The sequence below is a fragment of the Drosophila takahashii genome, chromosome X (assembly GCF_030179915.1).
Source record: "Drosophila takahashii strain IR98-3 E-12201 chromosome X, DtakHiC1v2, whole genome shotgun sequence".
NCBI lineage: Eukaryota > Metazoa > Arthropoda > Insecta > Diptera > Drosophilidae > Drosophila > Drosophila takahashii.
In genome coordinates, this window is record NC_091683.1 from 24,295,265 (window position 1) to 24,307,398 (window position 12,134).

The 12,134-nt window shown below is 38.4% G+C and overlaps 1 protein-coding gene across 1 annotated transcript; it reads right to left on the bottom strand.

The window, feature by feature from the left end:
• Window positions 1–6,914: 6,914 nt before the first annotated feature.
• Window positions 6,915–7,931, bottom strand: Cpr12A (Cuticular protein 12A). The gene is made up of 2 exons (XM_017155278.3): window positions 7,530–7,931; window positions 6,915–7,169 (listed from the first exon to the last, which is right to left on the bottom strand). Exons 1-2 carry the CDS (start codon window positions 7,858–7,860, stop codon window positions 6,964–6,966), a joined length of 537 nt encoding a protein of 178 aa, XP_017010767.3. The 5' UTR covers window positions 7,861–7,931; the 3' UTR covers window positions 6,915–6,963.
• Between the last annotated feature and the right edge of the window lie 4,203 nt (window positions 7,932–12,134).

Genomic DNA, 12,134 nt, shown 5'->3' on the forward strand with positions numbered 1-12,134 from the left:
TTTTATTGTTTAATATTTAATGAAAAAATAATTAAAAGACAATTTTTTTAAATTATTTAATTTGGAAGTATTGAACTTTGTAACATAAATCCCACTTTATTATGTATTATATTTTTTGTTGGCCCTAAATTATTGGCAGTGACCCAGAAAATATCTGAAAATAATGAGACAACTATTACATTGTGGTCTGCAAGGGGTTAAATGTCCCGGGGCTGCCACCTCCTGCTTCTTCTTCTTGTTCACCTATTCTTCTTCTTCTTGTAGAGCTTAACCTTGTTTCGGTTGGGGTTTATTTTTCAGTTTCCAGCTCGTATATCCGTTCCGTGTCGTCTTGGCCGTACGTCGTTCGTTTTACGGCCTTTGTAATTATCACTTTAATGAACTTTGCTAGTTTGATAGCGAACCTCGCCAAAGGTAGCGCCCCGCAATGGGGCCAATGAGCGAGATAGCTATCCCCGGGGTGAGAGAGACGGCACATAAGGGAGCAGAAAGAGAGGGGGCGATTGCAAGGACGAAGCTACGTGCAGAAACGGCTTTCTCCTTTTTCCTTTCTCCTCCCAGCGCAACGCCATTGTGTGCCTTTGGTTTTTATTAAGGAATAAAATTAGTGAGCGCGTGCCGGGAACGCCAAAAATGCCAGTTGCAGTTCGTCCTCTGCCGCCTTTCGTCCTGTCGTCCTTTCGTCCCTTCTCCCCCCCTTCCACCCTCCTCGACTCCTCCATCCGGGCAAAAGGAAACGGAAGCAGCGGCGAAAGTCGCGGGAGCACAGAAAGAAAACAGTTTAAGTGGGCCTTTTATTAACTAACTAATGACTGCCAATTGTTGTCGTTTTTTATATTTATAAGACAGAAAAACACGGCTAAATGTTAGTTTATATAATAATTCAATAAAATAGGTTTAAACCAAAACTGATTCATTTACAAGATAAAAAGAAGATTAAATAAATATTTTGTAAATTATTTATATTATTTTTATATTTTGTACTCTTTGTGAATTTAAAATAATTATTTAAATATATTACAAAAATTGTGGTACATTATTTTTTTTGTTCATTAATTTTTATAGATTTTTTTTTGTTTTGTTTTGTTTTTTAAGCTCGCCTGTAAATTTTACTTTATAGCCGAACATTTTAAAATGTTAAAACCTTAATATTTTTATATATTTTATGAGTTTAGACATTTTGACTTTTTATGAATTGAAAATATAAAATATTTATTTCTTTATTTATATTATAAAAATATACATTTAAACTACTACAGCATTTTTTCAGTGCTTTTCAAGCATGGCAAGTTTAAGTTGAGGCAGAAACGGTGACTGCAACAGAGGCCGAAAGTTATGCGAAGCGAATGTGCGCAAAATAATGCAAGATAAACGCGCCAATTTCCAGAAGAACAAAAATAGCAAACACTTTTGCAGGCAGAAGAATTGTGAAACCAATTGTGGGGCTAAATGAAGGAAAGCCACTGATGAAGCACCGAAAAAAAAGTATACAAAATGTTAACTAAGGATTAAGAATTATTTTAAATTATTATAGATTAGTTTAGTTGCATAACAAATTAATTGCAATTCGAGGACTGTAATTAAAAGTAAAGAAATTTAATTGAATGCATATATTTTGCCAAATAATTTATGTGTGAAACCAAATTATCTAATCTAATTTACTGACATGCAATTAATTGCTGCAATTTTTTTGGCAAAATTTAATGTGAGGATTAATTAACGGGCGATTACACAAGAATCACTCTTAAATCAGCCGAATGCAGCATTACATCGCGGCAACCGAAATAAAACCCAAAACCCAAAAGTGTGAATGTGCGATGCGAAATGGAAAAGCCCCGGAAAAGCGGTCGAGCAATGGAAATGGCTGCAAAAATACAAATTGAAATGCAGCAAGTCGCCTTCCTTGTCGTGGTTTATTTTCCAGCGCCACGGCAATTAATCATAAAAGCAGATTTTAACACGAGCTGACTTTATGCCATGTATAGTGGACATACATACATATATATGCATGGGCATACCATATATACCATATATGGATGATATGATGCTCTCTTCTTCTTCGCCTCGAACCCATGAAATATGCAAAATATCTTGTAATGTGTTTATCAATGTGTGCGGATGCCCGTGGAACATGGATCGGGCAATGTTCCGGACTCGTTGACTCAGTTCCAGACGATTCCCTTCCTGGGCCAGCAAAATAAATTCATTGAATTAACAAATAGCTTCGTGTTCATTTTAAAGCGCCGAGGAGGAACAAAGGGAAAAATACCAGAAAAAAGAAAAAAATAATATAAGCGGCAAAAAGTGAGCACATTTTATTTTTTTAATGTTTTTATGCGCGTGTAAATATATTATTATGCTGCGACTAACCTGGATATTCTGGTCGTGGGCAATGCTCTTAGTGGATTTTCGTTAAACATTTAAATAAATTCCACAGTTGTTTTGCGGCTGCAAGTTCTCTTCGTGACTTTTTTTTGTTGCCCGGCTTTTTGGTTAACAGTTTTTTCGGCTAAAGCACAAATAATTGGTGAAACTTCATTTAATATATGCCTTAAAACTGCTTAAAACGAATTCAGTTTTACGAGTACTCTCTTAATTAAGTTGACAAGAGTTTTTTTTAATATTTATGAGGGCACTTTTTTGTTTATTTAGCATTTTGTTTTTTTTTTTTTTGTAAGGCAGTAAATATATTAATTAGCAATTAGGCTTGTTAAAGCAGTGAAAACACAGTAGCAATTAATTTTGTGTTTATAAATAAAAAAAATATAATATAGAGGTTTTTATTGTAAAAAAAATATTTAAGACAGAAAAAAATTATACAGTCAAATAAAGTCAAAAGTTCGCTTGGCCAAATAAACCACGTAGCCCAAAACCCCCGAAAATTCACTCATAAACTGCTGAACACCAATTCAATTTGGAATGTTAATTCCCGGCCAGAAATTCGCCCACAATGGCTGATGAATTTAATCCGGCCCAATAAGGTAATTCCACTTACAAAGCTCGCAAAAAAAGTGTGCAAATTCGCAGGCGAGTTCATAGCATAATTTGCGGCGTGCATGCTAAAATAATGAATTTCCGCCTGCATAAACAAAGGAGTTAGTTAGGAGACAGAATCTTGGGACAACTTGCGCCTGGCAATTTCATTAGAGGTGCAAGAGTGGAGAAAATAAAAATGGAGAATGGAAAATAGAAAATTCCCACAAAGAAATGCAATTTGCCTGCACTTCATAATTGGCTGAGGGCTGCAGTGTCGTCGCCACTTTGGGTTGTTCCAGAAAGCGAATTATTTGGAGTCCGTCAAAAATACTTATTTTATTTTGCATGCCAGCGATTACATTCGTCGCTTTTCCTCATTTTTACAGATTTTTTGCCACATTTTCCGTTTTTAATGAACCCCTTTTCGGGTTCATTTGACTCCGCTAAGCCAGCCCTATGATAATTTCGTTTCCTCGTTTCGGTTGGCATTTTCTTTCGTATTTTTGTGATGGTTAACTGGCAGGACGCCGTGTCCAGTGTCCTTTTTGTGTGTGTTTGCAGGATAGCGCAGCCTTTTGCTGCGGTCGCTGATGAACTGCACACATCAACCGGAACGGCACGGCACCCACCGGCAAACAACAGCAATGTCCTTTTGGCACATCCTGCCCACACACCTGCCATGTGTCCTGCGTCCTTTGGGGGCGGGAAGGGGTCCCCCCGCTAAACGCGACTTTCGCTGCTTAAAAGCCATTTTTGCATTTTATATTTAATTTTTTTCGCCATCCTTTTTTTGTGCTCTCCCCCGACCTCATGAGGGTGTGCCGCAATGCTTATCCTTTTCTATACCCTTTGAAAATGTATTCCGCATAGTGCTTGTACCAATATCAACAATTCGATTATTTTCGATATTTTTCAAACATTGATGTTTATCGGAAACATCGATATTTAACGGAAACATCGATATTCTTTCTGTCGTTTTACAATAAAATAATTGCTTTAGATTTTATTTTTTTCCCCTAATAAAATCGATATTATCGATACGATAATGTGAAAATATCGATTTTTTCAAGCTCTAATTCTTTACCCAGAGGAGTAAAAATTTTAAACAAAAAAACCTAAATTTATAATGAACATTTTTAAAGAATCCTTTTGTTGAATTACAAAATTACAAATTACAAAAAAATACAACTAAGGATTTTCGACTTGAAAAATCCGACTTAGGGTATTCCTTTCTTCGCTTTGGCCAAATTAAATTTCGGTCCTTGCTCATTTTTCGGTGTCCTTTCCACCTCTGTTTGTTCTTCATCCTTTGGCTTTGGTTTACATTTTTTCTGTCGCTGTTTCGCTGTTTGTTGCTGTTACCGCAGCTTGCAAACATTCTGTAGCCGTTTCCTGGGAAACGCGGGAGGAAAAAGGAGGTCCATGTCCTAGTTAAACTTTGCCTGCTTTGTCACATTTGCAATATTTATTGCCTTTTGATTATTTTTCAGCCGGGCCAGAAAAAATATTTCGGTTTTTTCGAAAGGCATTTAAGATTTCGGGTGATGTGAATTTAATGGAAAAACCGGGATGGGATATGGCATTGACATTGAACTGACGGGGGAAATTTTTAAGGTCCCCGAACACTTTAATCGAGTCGAAAGTCGTTGAAGAATTTTCCCCCCTTTTTTCATCATTTTCCCTTTACTTAGTTGCTGGATTGTTACTCTCTTTAATAAGCGTCAAAGTTAACAAAGTTGCAACTTAACTTTTTCCCTTGTATTTGGCTTTATTCCCTTCTTATTTTCCATTCCATTGCCCCTTGCTCCAATCCATTTTGCCGGCTTTTTCCGGAGAGAAGATTTGTAAAGTTTCATTGATAATTTTAACGACTCCCAGCTACATGTGTCTGTCCGTTCGTCTGTCCGTTTGTCCGTTGGGGAGTCGCAAAGTCTGAAAGTCGGGATGTCGGAGTTCTGGAGGGGATTTCGAAGGGAATTGCCGGTTCGTGTTGAACTGCAAAGGCGCTTTAAGTACTTCTCAAAAGTTGGTTTTATTGTGTTTCTCTTACAATAATTCACGGACTGCGCCAGTCAGTAGTGAACTAAAGCTGAGGAAGGAACTCTAATTACCGAGGATTTAAGTTAAACTCCTTAAGTTTTCATGAATTTAAATAGGATCAATTTACCTTACCCGATGTAAATGACGAGAATTCCGAAATATCATTAAATATCACTTACTTTTAAGTATTATTCGCATTTTATTTAAAAAAAAAAATAATATTTTAAATAAATTTTTTGTAGTTCAAAGTCCGCAAAGTTTTAAGATTAGCTACAAAAATGGTCTGATTTTTTTTTACATATTTAATAATTAAAACATTTATTTTATAACAAAGAATTATTCTACATAAAACCAAAAACTGCTTATAATTACGATTTAAATACTTGTGCATAAAAAAAGCTGCTATACAAGAAGTGCATTAAGGAACCTTTGACTGGGAGCATCTACTTAGTTATTTACTAACCCAGCCCTTCTCACTTTTATTTTCTTAAGTCTCTTGGTTTTTTCCTTGAATCTATCTTGCGTTCTGTGTACCCAAGCTCCTCAATGGGAACAGTGGCAAGCCATCGAGTCAAGTGTCGAAGGCCACCAGCCACCAGCCACCTGCCCACTCCAACACCCAGTTTTCCTCCCACTTTCCACCGCCATTTTCTTTGGCTTACCAAAACCGCGAGGTGGTATTGCTTTCATTGCAAGCAAAAGCTTGCGCTTCGGCAATTTCCTTTTTAATCCAATTTTTTTTTTTTTTTCATTAGCAAAATATTCTCCGATTTAAGTCCTTAATTTTCTTTTTCTTTCTGACAAACTTTTGGCTTGTCTCCTTTCGGTTATTTAATCATTGTGCTTATGCAATTCTTGGGTTAATCTGATTTGAAATCAATTTCAATTTTATGAGCACACAAATCATGCTTTATTTTTTGGGGGCCTGCAATTAAGCTGGTCGACTGCAATCCGATCTCAAGATGATTTTTTATGGCCTTTTATGTTTTATGGCTTAATAGTCGGCCCACAAAAAGGTGCCAGTTGCCAGTTGAATTAATTCTGCAAGTCAGGCGAGCGTTGAACTCGTTTCTCGTTTCCCGTTTCCCAGGTATCCTGTCGGCACTTAATAAATTTATGATGAACCTTCACACACTCAAGAGCTGGGAATTTGGGATTCCATTCCATTCCATTCAGCACCATTCCGCACCATTCCATTTCATTTCAATTCGTTTCTGCACTGAGTGAAAAAATCAAAATATTTTGAATGGAGATTTAGATATAAATAAAAATAATTCAATAGCTCTTTCTTTACTTATATTTTCAGCAACATTTGGAGCTATTCTAGAACTAAACATATAAATTATTACAGACGCTTCCAGGTTTTTCTCTGTGTGCTGGACATTTTCTTGTTTTCGGTTTGGTTTGGTTTCGTTTTCGTTTCTTAATTGCCCTCGGCCCGAGAACCTCGCCAAAAATGTGTTAAAAATGCAAAAATATGGCAAGATATCCAATATACATATTTATATATATATAGCTGAAGCCCAGGGTGGCGAGGGGTTGCCCTGCACTTGTATGTTTTATTGCCCGAAACGCTTTGTGGTAAATTTATTGCCAAATTGTCGGCGACTTTCGAAAAATCGCGAAATCTTCGCAACCAAAAAAGATGCAAAAAAGCAAAAGAAGCGAAAAAATACTGGAAAGGGGCATGAAGGGGCGTGAAGCGCAAAAAACCCAAAACAGCTACAAACAACTTGAAACATCTTCAATAATAAATTCATAATTTTCGCTGCTTTGCCTTAATAAATTTTTATTATTTTTTAATTCCATTTCATTGAACACAAAAAAAAAATGTGAAAGAAATAAAAATCATAATAATATAATGCGAGTAGTCGGGGCACAAAAAAAAAAGAATAAACGATGGAGGGAGCCATAATAATAATGAGGATGGTGTGCAATTACGGGCTCTCAGTAGCGGCCCCTGCGACTCGTCCCCGCCCCCCGGGGCGTTGTCGTCGTCGTCGTCGCGGAGGGGGAGGGGGAGGGGGAGGGGTTTCCATGGGACTCCAGCCGGGATTGGGATTGCGATTGGGAATTGGAAACGGAATCAGAATCGCTGGCCATGGGCACCTCGATGGAGCGCGGCAGGTTGGGATACTCTTGCGGCGTGATCGCTGTGGGCGGAACCAAATAATATAATTTAATATAAACCAGATTCGAGTGCGGGGCCATTGATGGGTTAAGGCTGCGCATAATCGGTGGTCTTATTAATTTCAGCTGATGGAGCTTTTGTTAACGGGTAGCTCGTTTACATCAATAATTTTAGCAGCGAAAACCGGGATAGTACATTTATGGGAAAATATTACATTTAAATAATATAAATTTATTTTAATAAATTTTTAATTTGAAAAACTTGTTTAAATTTTAAATTAATGATTATTGGTAATTTTATGTTGGAGAAAATATATTTAAAATATTTCTGTCCCTAGTCAGTTTTTGTTATAAATCGATAACCAATAACCAATCATACTTACACTGATTCTGCCGATAGCCAAATTGATCGGCGTTATAGAACACGGTGATGTATCGCCCGTCGGTCATCCGATACGCGTAGTAGCCCACGACCATGAGGGTCTTCACATCGTTGATCTTGGCAAAATATCCGCGCTCGTAACGCGCCGTTCCGTCGTCCAGCTCGAATCGATACTCGTAACTTCCGTCGGGATATCGGTTATCGAATCGATCCAGCAATCGCACGCTCCGCTCCTTTTCGTTACTTTCCCTGATCTGCTGGGCGGATGTGAGGTGGGTGACGGTGGCGCTCAGGAGGAAAATGGAGAGCAGGATCAGATCGGAAGTGGCCATTTTTATTTGCGGGCTATGTGAGTTATGGATGGATGGGTATATGGGGTATGTGGGGTGTTGTGTGCTGTCGCGTGTTGTTTTGTTAACAGTTTAATTCGGAAACTGTGTAACTTTGGCTTTTTATAGTCGCCACCGGGCAGGCAGTGGCGGGAGCAGAGACGTCGACTTCGACTGAGGCAGCGAATATCTTCAGCCTGAGCGGGATATCCGAAAGGGTGACTGAGAGCCAAATACACAGCTAGAAAGATTTGTAAAATATGGGTTTAGATCAGCGGTCGGCACACACATATGATGACATTTTGTTTTATATATGTGTGAGTAATTTGCACTGGGCAGCTCATTGATGTGTGTGTGCAGACTGCTGTTCTACAGTGTCCGTGAGAGGCAGTGGATGAGCAGAGCAATTCCCTATGCTCACTTAATAGGACGCTGCCGACCGCTGGTTCTGGTTAGATTCTTAATCGCTGCATAAGGGTTGTCTTTAATAAAAAAAATAAAATATAACTTCTCCTTATTATTTCCGAATTTATGTTATTTTTTTAAATTTTTATGTCAATCCCTTCTGGTTGATTTTCGATAACTCCCGTTTTTTTTGGTACCGATTTTTATATATTAGTTTAGATTTATAACACAAATTATTTCTCAGTGCATGTGAATCTCTCTGAGCCATTGCCGTCAAAAATTCTCAACGCTTAATCATACGAAAAAAATCTTAATTTCATCTACTTACACACATGCTTATCGGTGTGCCGGGCTCAATGGGTTAAAGGGGGCGGAGCAGGGGCTGGACAGGTTGCTAACTGGGCAATTTGGTTGCGCCTCTTTTGTGTGTTTGCTTTTGGCGCTGTTCGCACGGCCGCCAAATGGCTCACAATGGGTTAAGGGGGGGTTAGGCAGGGGTTTGGCAGGGGTTTGGCAGGGGTTTGGCAGGGGTTAGGGGGCGAGGGGCTAAGCAATCACAGTTGGAAACTGATACAGCAGACATAATCGATTTGCTGCCAATTGATGGATGGCCAGGGAATCGCTTCAAAGTGTGGCTCTGCTTTAATGTTGCTTGTTCCGAATGCTTGTTTATTACCCCCAAATAGGCAATGTAAATTAAGTCATTATTCTCTCATAAACTGTCAATAATAATAGATTAATATTCTATATTGGTTTAAGGATTTTATTAATGAAAGAATAAATATTTTTAAGCAAAGATCCTTTTTTAAATTTTTTAATGGAATGTGGTTTTTCTGCCATTTAACCCACGGTGCTGGGCAGCGGCTAAAAATACAACAGTTCTTGCACCCTACAATTTGGCCAGCCAGTACGTGCCGCCTGTCAACGGACTGGACTGCAAAGGCAGCGCACTACCAGGGGCGGAACATAAAAGGGGGGCCCGAATGGGGAGAAGGAGAAGGAGCAGCGAACGAGGCGAGCGTCCTGTGGCCAATTAGGGCTAATTTATGATTTCAATCATTTCTTAATTGCATTTAATGTGCAGCGATTTAGCGAACACAGGCCTGGGATCTGCTGGGATCTCCAATATGCGATGGAAGCCAGGGGCTCCGAGGCGGCTTCAAGGGGGGCAAGGGCAATCTAGGGAGCCACTTGGTCAGTCGGCCAAAGTTAATGATGTGCAATTGAGCTGGGGACCCAGGGACCCAGCAAAACTTATCGGTTAGTGCTGCTCGGGGGCAGCTGTCAATACGTCGGCACGGACTTATCGCCATTTAATTAATTTCCGCACACCTCAAAGGTCATGCCAGTGCATTAAAAATGGTTATCTCATTTATGCGAATTTTTTTTTGTAAATTAAATTTTATTTTTGAATTTTTTGCATGGCATCCAGAGCAGATTTATGGCCAAGTCGCGGTGACAGAACAGTGACAATGGCAGTCACAGTTGCTCACTCACTGGGCTAAGTCAGTCGGGCAGTCACTCTGCCAGTTTGTCACTCTGTCAGTCAGCCAGTCGCCAAACTTGCCAAAGTGGCAACAGCAACATCAACATCAGCAACACCAGCCACTTCCTTCATCCTGGCGTAAACTGATTTATTTATAAACGTATTTTATCTCTGGCTGTGACAAAGCATTCATTTCACATTCTGTCGAGGCGAACAAAAGACGGCGCTCAGGCCCAGAAATTAAAATACAAAAGTGCAAAAATGTTTGCCAAACTTGTTGCGCCCATTCGCAAAACACAGACAGAAATGTTTAGGTTCCATTGAAGATTAAGAACGGATATATTGTGCCTTTAGAAAGGTATTTCAGTAATAGTAATTAGATTTAAATAAATTTTTTGAGAAATTTTTCTAAACTAACTAATTTATAAAACCCCAAGATAGATTTCTTGTGGACAATAAATTTTAGACATTTTTTTGTCTTGTGTTCTTCTCTGTACAGAAATGATTATGATCTATTGAAGATGGAGAACTAATTTATTATACCTTTTAAATTTTATTCTAAATATAATAATTAGAATTAATAAAATATTTTAAAGAAATTCAAAGATATTTTTCGAATAAAACTAATTTATAATTAGAGACTTTTTTGTTCTGTGTACTTGGCTGTACTGAAAGATCAGTGGCTCGAAGGGGGCGGCGTAGTTACGGGTGCCTCATCAGCAAGGTCATTTGTTTTGTCTGTCGATGACAAAGCCAGTGTCCGAAAAAGAATCAACAGCAGGAGGAGCAAGATGTTGCCGCTGTGCAGTCGTGACAGGAAGCGATTCCTGGCGGTGTTGCCGCTGCACAGAAAAAATTAATCAAATACCAAGTGCATAGTCCTTAAAAATTCTTTATTTATTTGCACATTTTTCTACTTAAAAGATTTGAAGTAATTTTAATTGTATTTTCTATTTTATATGGGGAATTTTTTTTTTTTTAAGTATTGGGTAGAATGAAAGAACTTTTTTCGAGTGTGACTGTCGTCTGTGATGCTAAATGGTTGAGACAACAACGCTGTTTGTCATTACCGTGTGCGTTGGTTATTTTTGGGCAGGCTGCAACATCGCAGACACAGCAGCAACATCAATGGCCAAGGAGCAACAGGAGCAGCAGGAGGTGCCTCGGTTTGTCTTACTTTGTAGGTGTCAGAGTGGGGACCCACGACATTCTGTTGACGACGTGCTGCAGCTTTCAGCACACAACGAAATGGCGGCACAGTGGAAGAAAAGGGGAAAAAGCCAGGTAAAAAAATTAAACATTGAATACTGAACATTTATAAAATGTATTAAACATATTAAAATTTAATTTAAAATTGTTAATTAGCAGGTAATTTCCAAAGTTGTACATTTTTATGTAAGGTTTCAAATGTTGAATTATTAAATATAATCTTTTGTTTGCTCCTTTTTTTTATTTTAGATGCCGTTTTCTTGTAAAAACTTTTTAAAATAAAAATTAAAACGTTTTAAAAATCCAAAGTAAAATAAAATTTGTATAAAACTTTTGAAATTTTTTCTGGGTAGATAAAAAAAGAACTAGAGAAAATAGATTTTATTAAAGAACGTAATTTCGGTAAGGTAAATAAATACAAAATGTAAATCAATCCTTTGGTGGTTGGCAAGGGAACACTACTTGTTGCAGGTTGTTTAGAAACACTTTTATTTTGAAAGGCAACCACTGTTGGGGCAGCCGACTGCTGGCAATTGCTCGCAAGTGAATCTACAGCGGCGGCAATGAAATGGCCCAAAAAAGTGAGCCCGGGAAAGATACAGCTACACAGATAAACATACGGGGTAGAGCCGCAATCGCAGCCACAGCCCGTCTGAATCGGACCAAGTTACACACAAATAACGTATAAAAGTGGCTTATAAAACAAAATTTGTATGAATGGTCCATGTAGCACTGCCTGCTACGTGACATGACATCTCCGAGATACAACTTGTTGTGGACCCGGACCCCAAAAGCAGCCCCTCCCCCAGAATAGCTACCTTTTGGTCTGGAGCACTTTGCCCACTTTTTTGCGGCTTTGAGTCTGCTGCCTGTTGCCGGCAATGGAATAATTCCCATCAAATCACGTCCCGCCCTCTTTCCCTTTTTCTTTTTTCTGTATTTTTTCTTTTTTGCGGCGCTCTTCAAAACTCAGATACAGATTTCTGCTGCTTTTCCTTTTGGCTTGTGCGCTTTTTTTATATGATATGCCGAGCATCTCAAAACAATTTGTAAGACTTAAGCTGAGTTTGTTTGGTGTCTTGCATAAATTATAAAATCCGCAAGCTGAGTGCCTGTGCAAAAACAAAAAAACAAATAAAAAAAGAAAGAAAAAAAGAAGCAATGATAAACAAATACC